Source organism: Fusarium verticillioides, chromosome 2, assembly GCF_000149555.1.
Source record: "Fusarium verticillioides 7600 chromosome 2, whole genome shotgun sequence".
In the NCBI taxonomy this organism is placed as follows: Eukaryota; Fungi; Ascomycota; class Sordariomycetes; order Hypocreales; family Nectriaceae; genus Fusarium; species Fusarium verticillioides.
Window position 1 is genome coordinate 3649777 of NC_031676.1, and position 11851 is coordinate 3661627.

Consider the following 11851-nt stretch of genomic DNA (forward strand, 5'->3'; position numbering starts at 1 on the left):
CAGCTTGTGTCGGATGCGATACTGGGAAAGGAGCTGATACGAGGTGGTTTCGTCTCAGGTTACGAGTGCATGATTTCGAGTAGTAAGTGAATCCTTCACGATCAATATTTGCCAATACCTAGACGAGGACATCTTCAGCTTCAGAGCGCGGACATGGTAGAAATCAACATGGACACGATTTCACTAGGGCTGTAGTTATTGAAGACTGTGTGTTAAGATCACCCGTCAGGGTTAAAGTGACAGGCTAGGTATTGGGTGTCGATGTCAATCATCTGGTGGAGGGGACCACAATGATGTTGTTGAAAATATGGGGGGGTTTCGGACATCGGCTCTGTAATGAGATAACCGGCCGAATTGCTAGACGAGAAGCTGAAATCTGAACTGAACTGAATTGAATCGAACGATGGAAACATCACAGTAAAAAGAACGGAAAGGAACCGTGAAGGAACAGATACACGAGGTATCAACCGAAAACGTCGAGAAAACCGAGATGATAGACATGTTCATGTCGATCACCTCGTGTCGGTGTGAATCATTATCCAAGTGAAAAAGAACAACGTTAATCACTCGAATGGGGAAGCTTGGAAAGAAAATACCGCGCGTCAGAACTCCCCTTTGCTGAAGGGCAATCGATACTTGGATTGGATGATTCGGTGAACTTCTCGAGACTCTGAAACTCAGGGTCAGTTTTAGCCCAAGGGGGGCTTTAGCTTGGCACTGTGAGGAGAGTAAGGATCTGAGATAGACGGATGTGATGAGCAGAAGCAGAAGCAAAAGACAGGGCCTGAAATGAGGATTTGCAAAACATTCTCTTGTTGGGATGATGTTATCTTGGTGCTCAGTACGTATATCGTCTGATGGTCTGTTGAGTCAAGTCAACACCGAGGGGATAATATCCGTAATCGTCAGCCGATTTGGCATGACGCAGTTTCACTTGGCTGTATCGCATAAGGACATGTCTTATGCAAGCGGATAGAATGTTTCGCTCAAGATTGGTGAATGCGACAGAGTGAAACAGCGGATTGAGAAGTCAGAAACAAATCAGAGCAAGATACACTTATAGACTCGTACAATGTCTAACTTGATAATGCATTCAATAATTAATTAATGAATGAATGACAGGCATAGGCATAACCCGCCCGCGATGACATTCGTCTTGCATCCCTCTTTCAGGGACCTTGAAGCGCCCCCCCAGATCGAGCGTTACAGTGAGAGGGGCGGCAGGGTATTTGATTCGAGCTCAAAAGCCCGGCTCGGCCTAGACTCTTTGGAGGCCTAGAGCCCTGAATGGTCATATGAGTGAGTACCTAGCTAAGCGGCAATTGGGCTGGGCTGGGCGATAATGCTGCCAAAGAAAATGGTCGACGGGATTGCCAAGGGCTAACTCGGATAGGCCAAGGTGAAGAATAAAATTAGAACACGTTATCGAGCCTACGGGACAGATGCGACATCATGTGGCAAGGCTGAGCCTCCAGTGGCCATTGACTGTTATGATCTGCTTTAACTCCTAGACCTCCGTGAGAAGGCTCGAGTTTGTTTCTCTCTTAGGGTTTTCGCTATCTTATTTCCTATTTTTGCAACGTTACTGCTAACTGTGCCAACATGGATCGCTCAGATCAAGTGGGAATAGTGACGTCAAGGCGGGTCGAAATCTATTCTTTGATCAATGAACCCATTCTACGGAGTAAACTGTTCTGGATCAACACGGACTCTTGGGAAAGATGGAGAAGAGACATGCAGATGAAAGATGGAGAATGCATACATACATACGTGCATGGGTTCGATGGAAACTCGGCACTGAACCGGGCTCAAGCGAGGGCGAGCGAGGACAGGGCAGAAGCAATAGATGCCATTCCCCTTGGCTTTATCGCTTTGATAGTGCCCAATGTTTGACCAAGAGAAGCAATTTGGGGGAATACGATGCGTAATCTGATAACCCAACCCAGGCTCCAGTACATCAGTCAGTGAAAGAGTGAGTGACTTGGGCCTTGGGGTCCTCACTGCTAGTGACATACGCCAAGCAGACTATCTTGTGCGCAATCTCGTGTTGCTTCTGTTACGGTCCATATTGAGAATGACCAAAATCAGTCTGTGGGTTCTCAAAGATACTGCACTGCACTGCACTGCACAGTAAGCGGAGGATCTGGAGGATTGTTAGCCAAACCCAAGCCCTGGGACACTCTCCCTTCCGTGCATGAACCAGATGCTGTGCGACACCTTCTGACAAGTTGACTCGAACGAGGTGCAGCTCCAACTCCAGCTCCTTCAGGGGTCCAGACTAGGCCGGAATAGCTCGCGATAGCCTGCGCCTCTCGTCTGGCATTACCCACCCTTTTCCATCCTGTCTCTGCCCATGCGCATTGCCCAAGGGCCCCCCCCCGTTCCCCCATTTCCCTTATCAGCACAAGGCGAAGGGCTAACGGAAAACTTGCCGAGCAATTCAATATCATTACGAATCGTCAAATGAATCTGCATGTCTGTAAAAGGTTGGGGGAGGGGAGAGAGTGCTCGTATTCTGTCTGCCCCTCGTTGGAATTTTGGTGGTTATTCCCAGCCTCTGCCATGCCTTTTTCCGAAACCAGACACTGAGTTAGGGGAGGTTTTGACTTACGAATCTCTAGACGGTGCGTGTCAGAACAGGGTGATCGTCAGGAACTGCTTGCCTCTGACTGGCTGAGCCTGTGAACGAGTTCTGCTTCAGGAAAAGACTTGTGTAGAGCGCTTCGTCATCACAACTAATTCATAGTCAAACTCGAATAAACAATTTTTTACAAAGAATGATCTGAGGATTATACGAAAACCACAAACGTCATAGTTCATTGGATCTCCAGCGTCTCTCCACCCATTGCCACAGTCACAGCAGATCTCAACGGGTTGATGTTCGAGTCCGTATAGTAAAGTACTGTATGTACCTCTAGTGTCTGATTGACATGGTGATCGCCTGTACCAAGAAGCTAAGAGTTATCGGTACGGGATATTGGCCATGTGAGAATTCGTATTGTGTCCAAGTGTGGATGCGAGTTAGCTCAGGCGACCAAAAGCCAAGATTCAGTTTGCCGCAGCGATTCATCTCGCCAGTTTAGGTGATGCTATCTAAGAATATTGTCACTCGGATGCGCTGAACGGTAGATCGGCATCTCATAGTGGGCTTCTGGGCGAGTCGAGTGCTTTGTATTGTGTTGATGCTGTGTTACCCTAGCCACAACGAAAGTGGCTTACATCAACTAACTGTCAGCTTTTTTCCAGAAGGCCCTTTACCAGAACAATTTCTCATTAGCGACTAAGCACCTAAACTCACTGGCTCACAGTAGAAACCGCCGGTTCTGGATCGTGGCGGTTTCTTGTCTCAGCCGCCAACAGCCTAACGCCCAGACAATGTCTTGTTCTTGGGTGAATCATGTCTCGCTCGAAACCGGAATCTCAGTGGAAAAGCCCATGTTCTGTGGCATGACAGGGGCACATGGATCAATAACGAGCCCCTAGCTGCCCCTAAGCACCCTAAGACGAACTTGGCAAGCTCGAGAGCTCGGCTTCGCTTGGCTTGCCAGGATCAGGAGCAGGGTCAAGGTCAGGGGTTGAGGCTCCTCCAGATCCACCCGGACCCGAGGCGCCTCTAGTAAGTCTAGAGACGCCTCTAGTCGCCTAGACACAGGCACCGAGACAGAGGGAGGGCGCTGCCATTAAAACACCAACGTCTCCATTCATTGACCTGAACTTCTTCCTCTCTCAGTTTCACTATCTTCATACCTTTTAATACCTCTTCGCCTCCGTTTACTCTCTTTTGCTTGCTATATTATATACACTCTCGCTCAGGTATATACCTTTTGACCTATTACACATACAGCTTACAAGTGGTCGTCACTCCATCGCTCAAAGACACCTCTTGATAACAACTCAACACTTTGAGATTGAATTATACAACAAGCACATAACAGCAATCACACATCACAAATACACGATACAATGTTCTCAAAAGCTTTCACTACTGCCGCCATGGCTCTTGCCTGTGCTGGTATGGTTTCTGCTCAGACCTTCACTGACTGCAACCCATTGAAAAAGAGTGAGTAGACATTTGCTACAGATAACATGCACAGACACTGACATTATCACAGCATGCCCCGCTGATCCTGCCTTTGGCGATAACGAAGTTGACTGCGACCTGGCCAAGGGTGCATGTGATGCCTTCCACGGCATGATTGGAACCGAACTCAAGTACAGCGACCGTGGTGCTCTATTCCGCATCAACAAAGAGTCCGATGCTCCTACAATCCGATCCGACAACTACCTCTTCTTTGGTCGTGTCGATGTTGTCGTCCAGGCTGCCAAGGGTCAGGGCATTGTTACCTCCGCCGTTCTCCAGTCTGACGACCTTGACGAGGTCGACTGGGAGTGGGTTGGCGGCGATGATGCTCAGGTCCAGTCCAACTACTTCAGCAAGGGCGATACTTCTACATACGACCGTGCCCAGTACCACCCCGTTGCTGCTCCTCTTACCACTACTCACAAGTACTCTATCGAGTGGACCTCTACCAAGATTGACTGGCTCATTGACGATGCTGTCGTCCGAACTCTTAACGCTGCCGATGCCCAGGGCGCCAATGGTTTCCCCCAGACTCCTATGCAGGTCAAGCTTGGTACTTGGGTTGCTGGTGGAAAGAACAGCAATGAGGGTACCCGAGAGTGGGCTGGTGGCTACACTGACTTCGACGATGCTCCTTTTGATGCCTACTACCGCAGCGTGACCATCATTGACTACGCTGGAAAGGACGCTCCTGGCCAGAACAAGGGCGCTAAGCAGTACGTCTACACTGACAAGACCGGTGACTGGACCAGCATCAAGGTTGAGAAGACCTCTTCCGACAACGACGACGACAAGACCAGCACCAGCACCACCGTCTCCAAGGTTTCCAAGACCACCAAGACTGCCGAGCCTACCAAGACCAAGACTGCTGAGGCCACCACCTCCGCAGTTGAGACCACCAGCGCTCACGAGTCTAAGACCAAGTCCGCTGAGAAGGAGTCCAAGACTGAGTCTGCCAAGGAGACCAAGACCTCTGAGGTCGCTACCACCTTTGCCACAGCCACCAGCACCAAGGCCGAGGCTACTGCCACAGCCACTGAGGGTTCTGGTTCCGGATCTGAGTCTGAGGCTGGTGCTGGAGCTGCCACAGCCACAGGCTCTAGTGCTTCTCCCTCTGAGCCCGCCACCACACCTGTTCCCGTCAACTCTGGCTCTCGCAAGGCCGGCAGTGTCGTTGCCGCCTTCGCCGGCCTCATGGTTGCCCAGATCCTTATCTAGATCTTCACTTCTGCTTCTACAATTACTTCTTTCGGGGTCACTGTAAGCATGTAGAGTTTCACAACCTACATGCGGAAAGCAGACCATTCTAATTACCTTACTTCGAGTCGATCCTTACATGCTTGCCAAGGCAACCCAACCTTTTCATCACTCGGAAGTATTTTTTGGAATGAGGGCGACTTCATGACAAAGAAAGAGACGGGCAAAGGAAAAAAAAAAGAGCGCTAGAAAAATCATAACAAAAACAACACACATGGGAAAAGGGCTCTTGGCAAGCAAACATCACGTTTTTGAACAACTAAACCTAGCGATTTTTTAATGAGGACCTGCTCTCTTGAGCCCGCCGAGACGGATCAAACTTGGCTTCAAGCCAAGCGTCTTGGCCCAATTTCCCCTCGGGGAGATTTGCACAGGGCATATGATGGTTGAGCTTGTGAATTTTTGTACGAAGGCTTCAACTAGAGATGGACTATGACACATTGACAGCGGAAGACAGACATGGCTTGGATGAATTACTACTTTGGATTGGATTGGATGACGCATTGCATATTATTAGATGCCACTTTTTACGCACGATACCTTTTGCAGATAGAATCTGTTTTTTGAATGGAATAGATGCAGCATATTTTGCTGAGAACAAACTTTTGACTTGTTTACTTTTGGTGATGTACTTTGACGCACATGAGATTGAGTGAGTACGGGCTGCATTCAGCCAAGCTGTTGGCAGTTTGTATTGGAGGGTTGTACGTGCATATGCAGAATAAAGGGTGATATGCAAGGGCCGTGTAACAAAGAGGAGGTGTCAAAGTCAATCAAGGGAGTATCGACACCCAAGATATTGCCAATGGTCAAAGAGCAAAAGCCAAGACTATCGATCTGCTGAAGTTGAGGAGCTGGCGGACGCGTAATCTTGAGCTTATCTGTGATCGTCAACTTGAGGGAAATTAGAGTGCTCGGCTGAGAAAATAGTATTGTTTGGGCTGAGAGGGTGTGCTCAGAAATGCGGCTGGCTGAAGAGAGTGAGACATGGCTGTTGTTGTCTTTGGTTGAGCCGCATATTTTGGTGGAAGTGCTTCCTATTGGGTCTCACTTATTTGCATTAGATCTTTGCTTCTTGCATCACGATTGCTCAGGTGTGAAAGTAAATGGATGTTAGCTCACAGCTGCACTGATTGTGCTGTGCATCCATCATCCATGATTCAAGGTTTATCACAAAAGGGATAAGCGCAAGGATTCCCCGTGTGTGGGTGGAGCGGATATGCAGGCACCCCAAAGGTTATCGCCGTTCAGTATAAAACTCTCCTACATCCCTGCAACGTACCCCGAAACTTGCAATACCAGACTTTCTCTTTCGAGGTGGCATAGAAATCGAGAGCTGAACCTCTTATAAGGCGTAATTACATACAGTAATTTCGAGACAGGATCCTAGAGATGATGGCCTCGCTGGGAAGGGCAAGCCAGTCATAGCTAAACTCGCTAGCCCGGAACACCGGACCATTATCTCACCTTTTTTCTGCCAAGGTTATGTGTTCGAAACATGCCTTTTTTTTCTTTCATTTTTCTCAGATATGCTATCTAGTATGTACTTGACTCTTACTTGCTTTGACTTGGTACTCCCTGGAATTCTCTAGTGTTTGAGATCTTTGTATTGTAGTTATAAAGAAACGACATGTTATATATACATAAGATAACCATGACTTCATTTTAGCAACAAACTTCTTACCAATTCGACTTCCGATACTTTCATCATAGAGTAGGAACACAAATAATTGTAAATGGCATCGCTACTTATCAAGGTCCTGCGAAAATGGTCCCAGCCTGTAGAGTTATCATCCCCGCTGACTATTAAAGAACCAAGGTTGCATACAACTCCAGGTGATAGTAGTTAATCCATTCTTACGGTGACTGGCACTGGAGATCAGTGCAGGAGATTGACCACTTAGTTACCAGAGATAGGATGACATCAAGGCAACGGATCGATGCCTGGAGAGTTTGATGTCCATCTCTGTATACCTCCTGAACCCCCCTTGGGAGCAAGAAAACATTAGATTTTGATATATGATATCAAAATAAACTTAGCGAAGGTATGATTAACTTATTCTCAGTTAACTTAAGTCTTCTTATCATCTAGGATCAAGGTCTTGACTTGTTTCCCCCCTAGCTCCCTTTCCCCAAGCATTAACCAACTGTATAAGAAGTAATAAACATTCCTCACCCTCGATCACTTGCTTTTATCAGCATAATATAAGATAGTGGCTAAAGCGTCAAGTGAAAATATGACAAAAAGAATTGGCGAGTTAGGTACTTAACGTACCTAATATCCTGTGTGTTGTTCTCATCTGCTCCTGTTGCGAACCCAAAGCCTCCGTGTTCGTCGCATCGGTTGAACTTGACAAAACTTACCTAGAATTTATATCATCTTTGGTAAGGCAGTCTCAAGTTTGGGGATCTTTCTCACTGAGGCATGCCTTCCTGATACCATCCATAGATTATTATGGAAGCCACATCCCGTTCTCTGCAGGCACCTTATGTTGGATCTCCCCGTTTGATCTCTCTTTTCCCTCTTTCAAACCCCCATATCACATCAAAGTCTAGAATTCATACAATCATTCATATTCAATATTCATCATGGTTGCTGTACCTCCCCATCTCCTCCGAGCTATCTCGAAGAGCAAAGCAGCGACCCCCGAGCACCGAGAGATAGCACTAGCATCCCTTGCACACACAGAGCAGTTCTTGAAAAACATCCAGGAGCGTCGGGAGCAGTATTTGAAGACGTACAACCAAGTCCAGCAGCAGATCGTTCCTCCTGCACTCTTTCGAAATGTCATCGCTTCAGATCAAGCCGACGATGCACAGCGTTCAAGAGCCAAAAGGGGCCTTGAACATCTTGAAACTATCATCGGAAAAGTCAGAGGGGCACAGCAGGCGCTGGGCTCCTCGCAGTCCACAGAACCCGGGACCTCATATGTTGTCCAATCGCTGACTGCTACGGACGACCCTCCCTACCGTGCTGTGCATGACATACACGAAAGTTCAAATGAGGGCAAACTTCCTGGCGACCTCATTCGCGACAACGGGAAGAAGGAAGCCGATACAAGCAAGCCATCTTCTGATAAGGCTGTCAATGAGGCTTTTGACAACGTGGGACTCGTGTTGGGTTTCTACAAAAAGTTTTTCCAATGGCTGTCAATTGACAACAAGGATATGGACGTCATCAGTACTGTTCACTTTGGTAAACAATACGAAAATGCTTGTGAGTAGCAATTGCAGTGAACTTACTTGACTTCTACTAACAAGATCTATCTAGTCTGGGACCCAGAAAAGCTTCAGATGGTCTTCGGCGACGGCGGCGAGTTTCTCAACAACTTTACCGGATGCATCGATGTAATCGGCCATGAGCTTACACACGCAGTTACAGAGCACACAAGCCCTCTTGACTACTATGGTCAGGCCGGTGCTCTGAACGAGCATGTCTCAGATGCGTTCGGCATCATGGTGAAGCAAAGGGTTCAGGACGAGAAATCGGACGTTGCAGACTGGTTAATCGGCGAAGACTGCATTCTTCCTGGAGTCAAGGGCACTGCTCTGCGAAGCATGAAGGAGCCTGGAACTGCCTACGACGACCCGATTTTTGGCAAAGATCCGCAGGTTGGGCACATGAAGCAATTCAGGACAACATACGAGGATAACGGCGGAGTCCACATATATTCTGGGATCCCCAACAAAGCGTTCTATCTAGCTTCTGTCTCGTTCGGCGGATACTCTTAGGAAAAGGCTGGCAAGATTTGGTGGGCAGCTTTGAGATCAGGCAAAATCCCTCCAAAGTCTACGTTCAAGCAATTTGCAACTGCCACAGTAGACTGTGCGCAAGAGCTGTACGGGTCGGCTGATGCGAAGAAAGTCAAGAAGGCTTGGCTAGATGTCGGTGTTCTTGAGAGCGGCGTTGGTACTGATTCAAGCGGAGGTTGGTGCAGTATCCTTTGATGAGTTTAGGCAAACCTAGAAGACATCCAACAACCTTAGTATGAACAGAGCCTAGAATATACTAAACTTCCCTCAGTCTTATCAGAGTTAACTCAACCATGTTTCCTTTTAGGATACTCCGTAGAGGTCCTAAGTTTTCTTGCCCCTCCCCGGCTGCCCGGCTTACATCAAACCTAGTCTCGGTGCAGAACTATGAAACAGCAGCACAGCGCCATCGGGGAGCAAGAAAATACAATTCTTTAGAAGATGGTGCTAAAATAAGCTTGGTAAAGAGTTCCCTACGCTTATGCCATGTTACCTAAGTCTTTTCATCATTTAGGATCGAAGTCCAGGGTTTTCTTTGCTTCCCTAGGCGCTTAGCCTTACCATTTTCCTTCCATGACAGCTCCACTCAACCCCAGGTTAACAAGGTCGCAATTATTGGTGGGAGAATGGTGAATGCGTAGTCCGAGATTGATGAGATGAAAGGCTAAATAACTGGACTGTTTCGAATTGTTTCAATCATACGCGCTCCCGTAACTGTCCCCCACTTGACGATACAAACAAAATGATGTCGGCAAAGCTTTTTTTGGATGTGCTAGCATAGATACGTAAGTCATTTCTTCTTTCATTACCCGGTAGATAGGTAGCCTTCATGACATATACTTGATGAAGCATGTCACTCGTCGTTCGTTATATGTAGACATATCTTTAAGCTTATTCCAATGATGCTTAAGTTAGAGCCAAGGCCAGTTAAGATTAATTCAAGCTTCAGTGTATCTCGGCTGCCAAGAAGTATGAGGCCGCGTTTCCGTGGTGGGCGAATTAAAGGGTACATGTTGCATCGTATCCTCTGACGAGACGTCGTCATATTGGGCTCGGGGTATTACTGACCGAGTATTCGAGATGATCAGACATGATTATTGTCGATCCGGAGATGCTGTATCCGTATCCGAGTTCTGTATGTGGTGATTTCTCTTCTTTGTTCTGTCAACCTCCCAGAACGTCAGACCTGAAACTATTTAACTGGGCTCTAGTGATACCGGCCGAGCGCCGATGGCATGGTCCGGCATTGAGGATCCACTTCTGCTCCGGATTGTTGGCCCACCTCCCGTTTCAAATCCGGAGAATTATCCTATTCGTGTAAAGACGTTTCAAACCCTTGGAACAACCATCTTGTTCAATGTTGTCGACGGTAATTGATCATCACTGCGTCAGGGGTACAGCGTTCAATAATCAGGACGACTGAGCACGACATCTCGCGATGGCTTCATATATAAGAACCTCGCTGTGACCACAAAATCTCCTCTTCTGTCCTTCATCCTTCACTCCTCTATTCCAACTCTTTTTCAATCATTACTTTCTGGACTGGTTCCGACTTCCACTCTTTCTTTTTCATACCATTTCTTGATATATACACTTAAAATCGTCAACATGAAGTTCCTCGGTCTTCTCAACCTCGCTGCTCTGGTCAGCGCCGTCCCTACTCCTACCTTCCAGGAGGCCGGAAAGACTCTCGGCAAGCGAGCTGCCATCACCGACGCTGCCAACATTGGTTACGCTACGCAGAACGGCGGTACTACCGGCGGTGCTGGTGGTGCTACCGTGACCGTCTCTTCTCTCGCCGAGTTCAGCAAGGCTGCTGAGTCGGAGGGCAAACAGGTCATCTACGTCAAGGGTCAGATCTCTGGAAACAACAAGATCCGCGTCAAGTCTGACAAGACCATCGTCGGTGCCGCTGGTGCTTCTCTTGACAACATTGGTCTTTACATCAACAAGCAGAAGAACGTCATCGTTCGCAACCTCAAGATCAAGAACGTTGTTGCTGGCAACGGTGATGCCATCGGTATCCAGAAGTCCACCAACGTCTGGGTCGACCACTGCGAGCTATCCTCCGACTTGTCCAAGGACAAGGACTTCTATGACGGTCTCCTCGATGTCACTCACGCCTCTGACTTCGTCACCGTGTCCAACACCCACTTCCACGATCACCACAAGGCTTCTCTCGTCGGCCACTCCGACAGCAACGGCTCCGAGGACAAGGGCACTCTCCACGTCACCTACGCCAACAACCACTGGTCCAGCATTGGATCTCGCGCTCCCTCTGTCCGCTTCGGTTTCGTCCACGTCTTCAACAACTACTACGAGGATATCAGCGTGACTGGTGTCAACTCCCGTATGGGTGCCCAGGTTCTTGTTGAGTCTACCACCTTCTCCAGCTCTAAGAAGGCTCTCACCTCCAAGGACTCCAAGGAGACTGGTACCATCTCTGTCAACGATGTCAACCTGGGCGGTTCCACCAACGATGCTCCCAAGGGCTCCATCTCCAAGTCCAACATTCCCTACCAGTACTCTCTTGTCGGTTCCTCCAAGGTCAAGTCGGCTGTTGTCGGTGTTGCTGGTGCCACTCTTAAGCTGTAAGCGGTGATGCTCATTGCCTGGGCTTCTTCGCCAGCGGCATCGTTGGCGAAATGAAGAGCTTCGTTTACGATGTATATAATTTTTGAAGGAACATAAATAATCAATAGATTACTTATCACATCTTGCTATCTCTATTCAGTGTGTATTGTCTATCAAATCGTAGTC

The 11851-nt window shown here is 48.0% G+C and overlaps 4 protein-coding genes across 6 annotated transcripts; 3 read left to right on the forward strand and 1 right to left on the reverse strand.

Moving 5' to 3' along the window:
- Window positions 1–1533: 1533 nt before the first annotated feature.
- FVEG_15340 (hypothetical protein) lies at window positions 1534–2763 on the reverse strand. 3 transcript variants are annotated; one of them, XM_018904462.1, is made up of 3 exons: window positions 2002–2763; window positions 1767–1947; window positions 1534–1689 (listed from the first exon to the last, which is right to left on the reverse strand). In XM_018904462.1, exon 1 carries the CDS (start codon window positions 2448–2450, stop codon window positions 2100–2102), a length of 351 nt encoding a protein of 116 aa, XP_018747993.1. In that variant the 5' UTR covers window positions 2451–2763; the 3' UTR covers window positions 1534–1689; window positions 1767–1947; window positions 2002–2099. The 3 variants fall into 3 exon arrangements, with proteins under 3 accessions (XP_018747993.1, XP_018747992.1, XP_018747994.1); XM_018904461.1 differs by having other exon boundaries at window positions 1767–2763; XM_018904463.1 differs by lacking the exon at window positions 1534–1689 and having other exon boundaries at window positions 1723–1947.
- Window positions 2764–3572: 809 nt separating this feature from the next.
- On the forward strand, window positions 3573–6389 carry FVEG_03820 (hypothetical protein). The gene is made up of 2 exons (XM_018891479.1): window positions 3573–4060; window positions 4113–6389. Exons 1-2 carry the CDS (start codon window positions 3964–3966, stop codon window positions 5297–5299), a joined length of 1284 nt encoding a protein of 427 aa, XP_018747991.1. The 5' UTR covers window positions 3573–3963; the 3' UTR covers window positions 5300–6389.
- Window positions 6390–7927: 1538 nt separating this feature from the next.
- On the forward strand, window positions 7928–9070 carry FVEG_03819 (hypothetical protein; the record flags this gene model as incomplete). Its single annotated transcript, XM_018891478.1, has 2 exons — window positions 7928–8555; window positions 8610–9070. The coding sequence occupies 2 exons, from the start codon at window positions 7928–7930 to the stop codon at window positions 9068–9070; spliced, it is 1089 nt and encodes a 362-aa protein (XP_018747990.1).
- Window positions 9071–10358: 1288 nt separating this feature from the next.
- On the forward strand, window positions 10359–11830 carry FVEG_03818 (pectate lyase). The gene has a single exon (XM_018891477.1). It carries the CDS (start codon window positions 10700–10702, stop codon window positions 11684–11686), a length of 987 nt encoding a protein of 328 aa, XP_018747989.1. The 5' UTR covers window positions 10359–10699; the 3' UTR covers window positions 11687–11830.
- The last annotated feature ends 21 nt before the right edge of the window (window positions 11831–11851 follow it).

Bases quoted from the DNA above. Each gene is read 5' to 3' on its own strand.
- FVEG_03820 (XM_018891479.1), top strand. From the start codon at position 3,964: ATGTTCTCAAAAGCTTTCACTACTGCCGCCATGGCTCTTGCCTGTGCT. The intron at 4,061-4,112 runs GTGAGTAGACAT...ACATTATCACAG, and splicing joins CTGCAACCCATTGAAAAAGA to CATGCCCCGCTGATCCTGCC.
- FVEG_15340 (XM_018904462.1), bottom strand. From the start codon at position 2,450: ATGATATTGAATTGCTCGGCAAGTTTTCCGTTAGCCCTTCGCCTTGTG.
- FVEG_03818 (XM_018891477.1), top strand. From the start codon at position 10,700: ATGAAGTTCCTCGGTCTTCTCAACCTCGCTGCTCTGGTCAGCGCCGTC.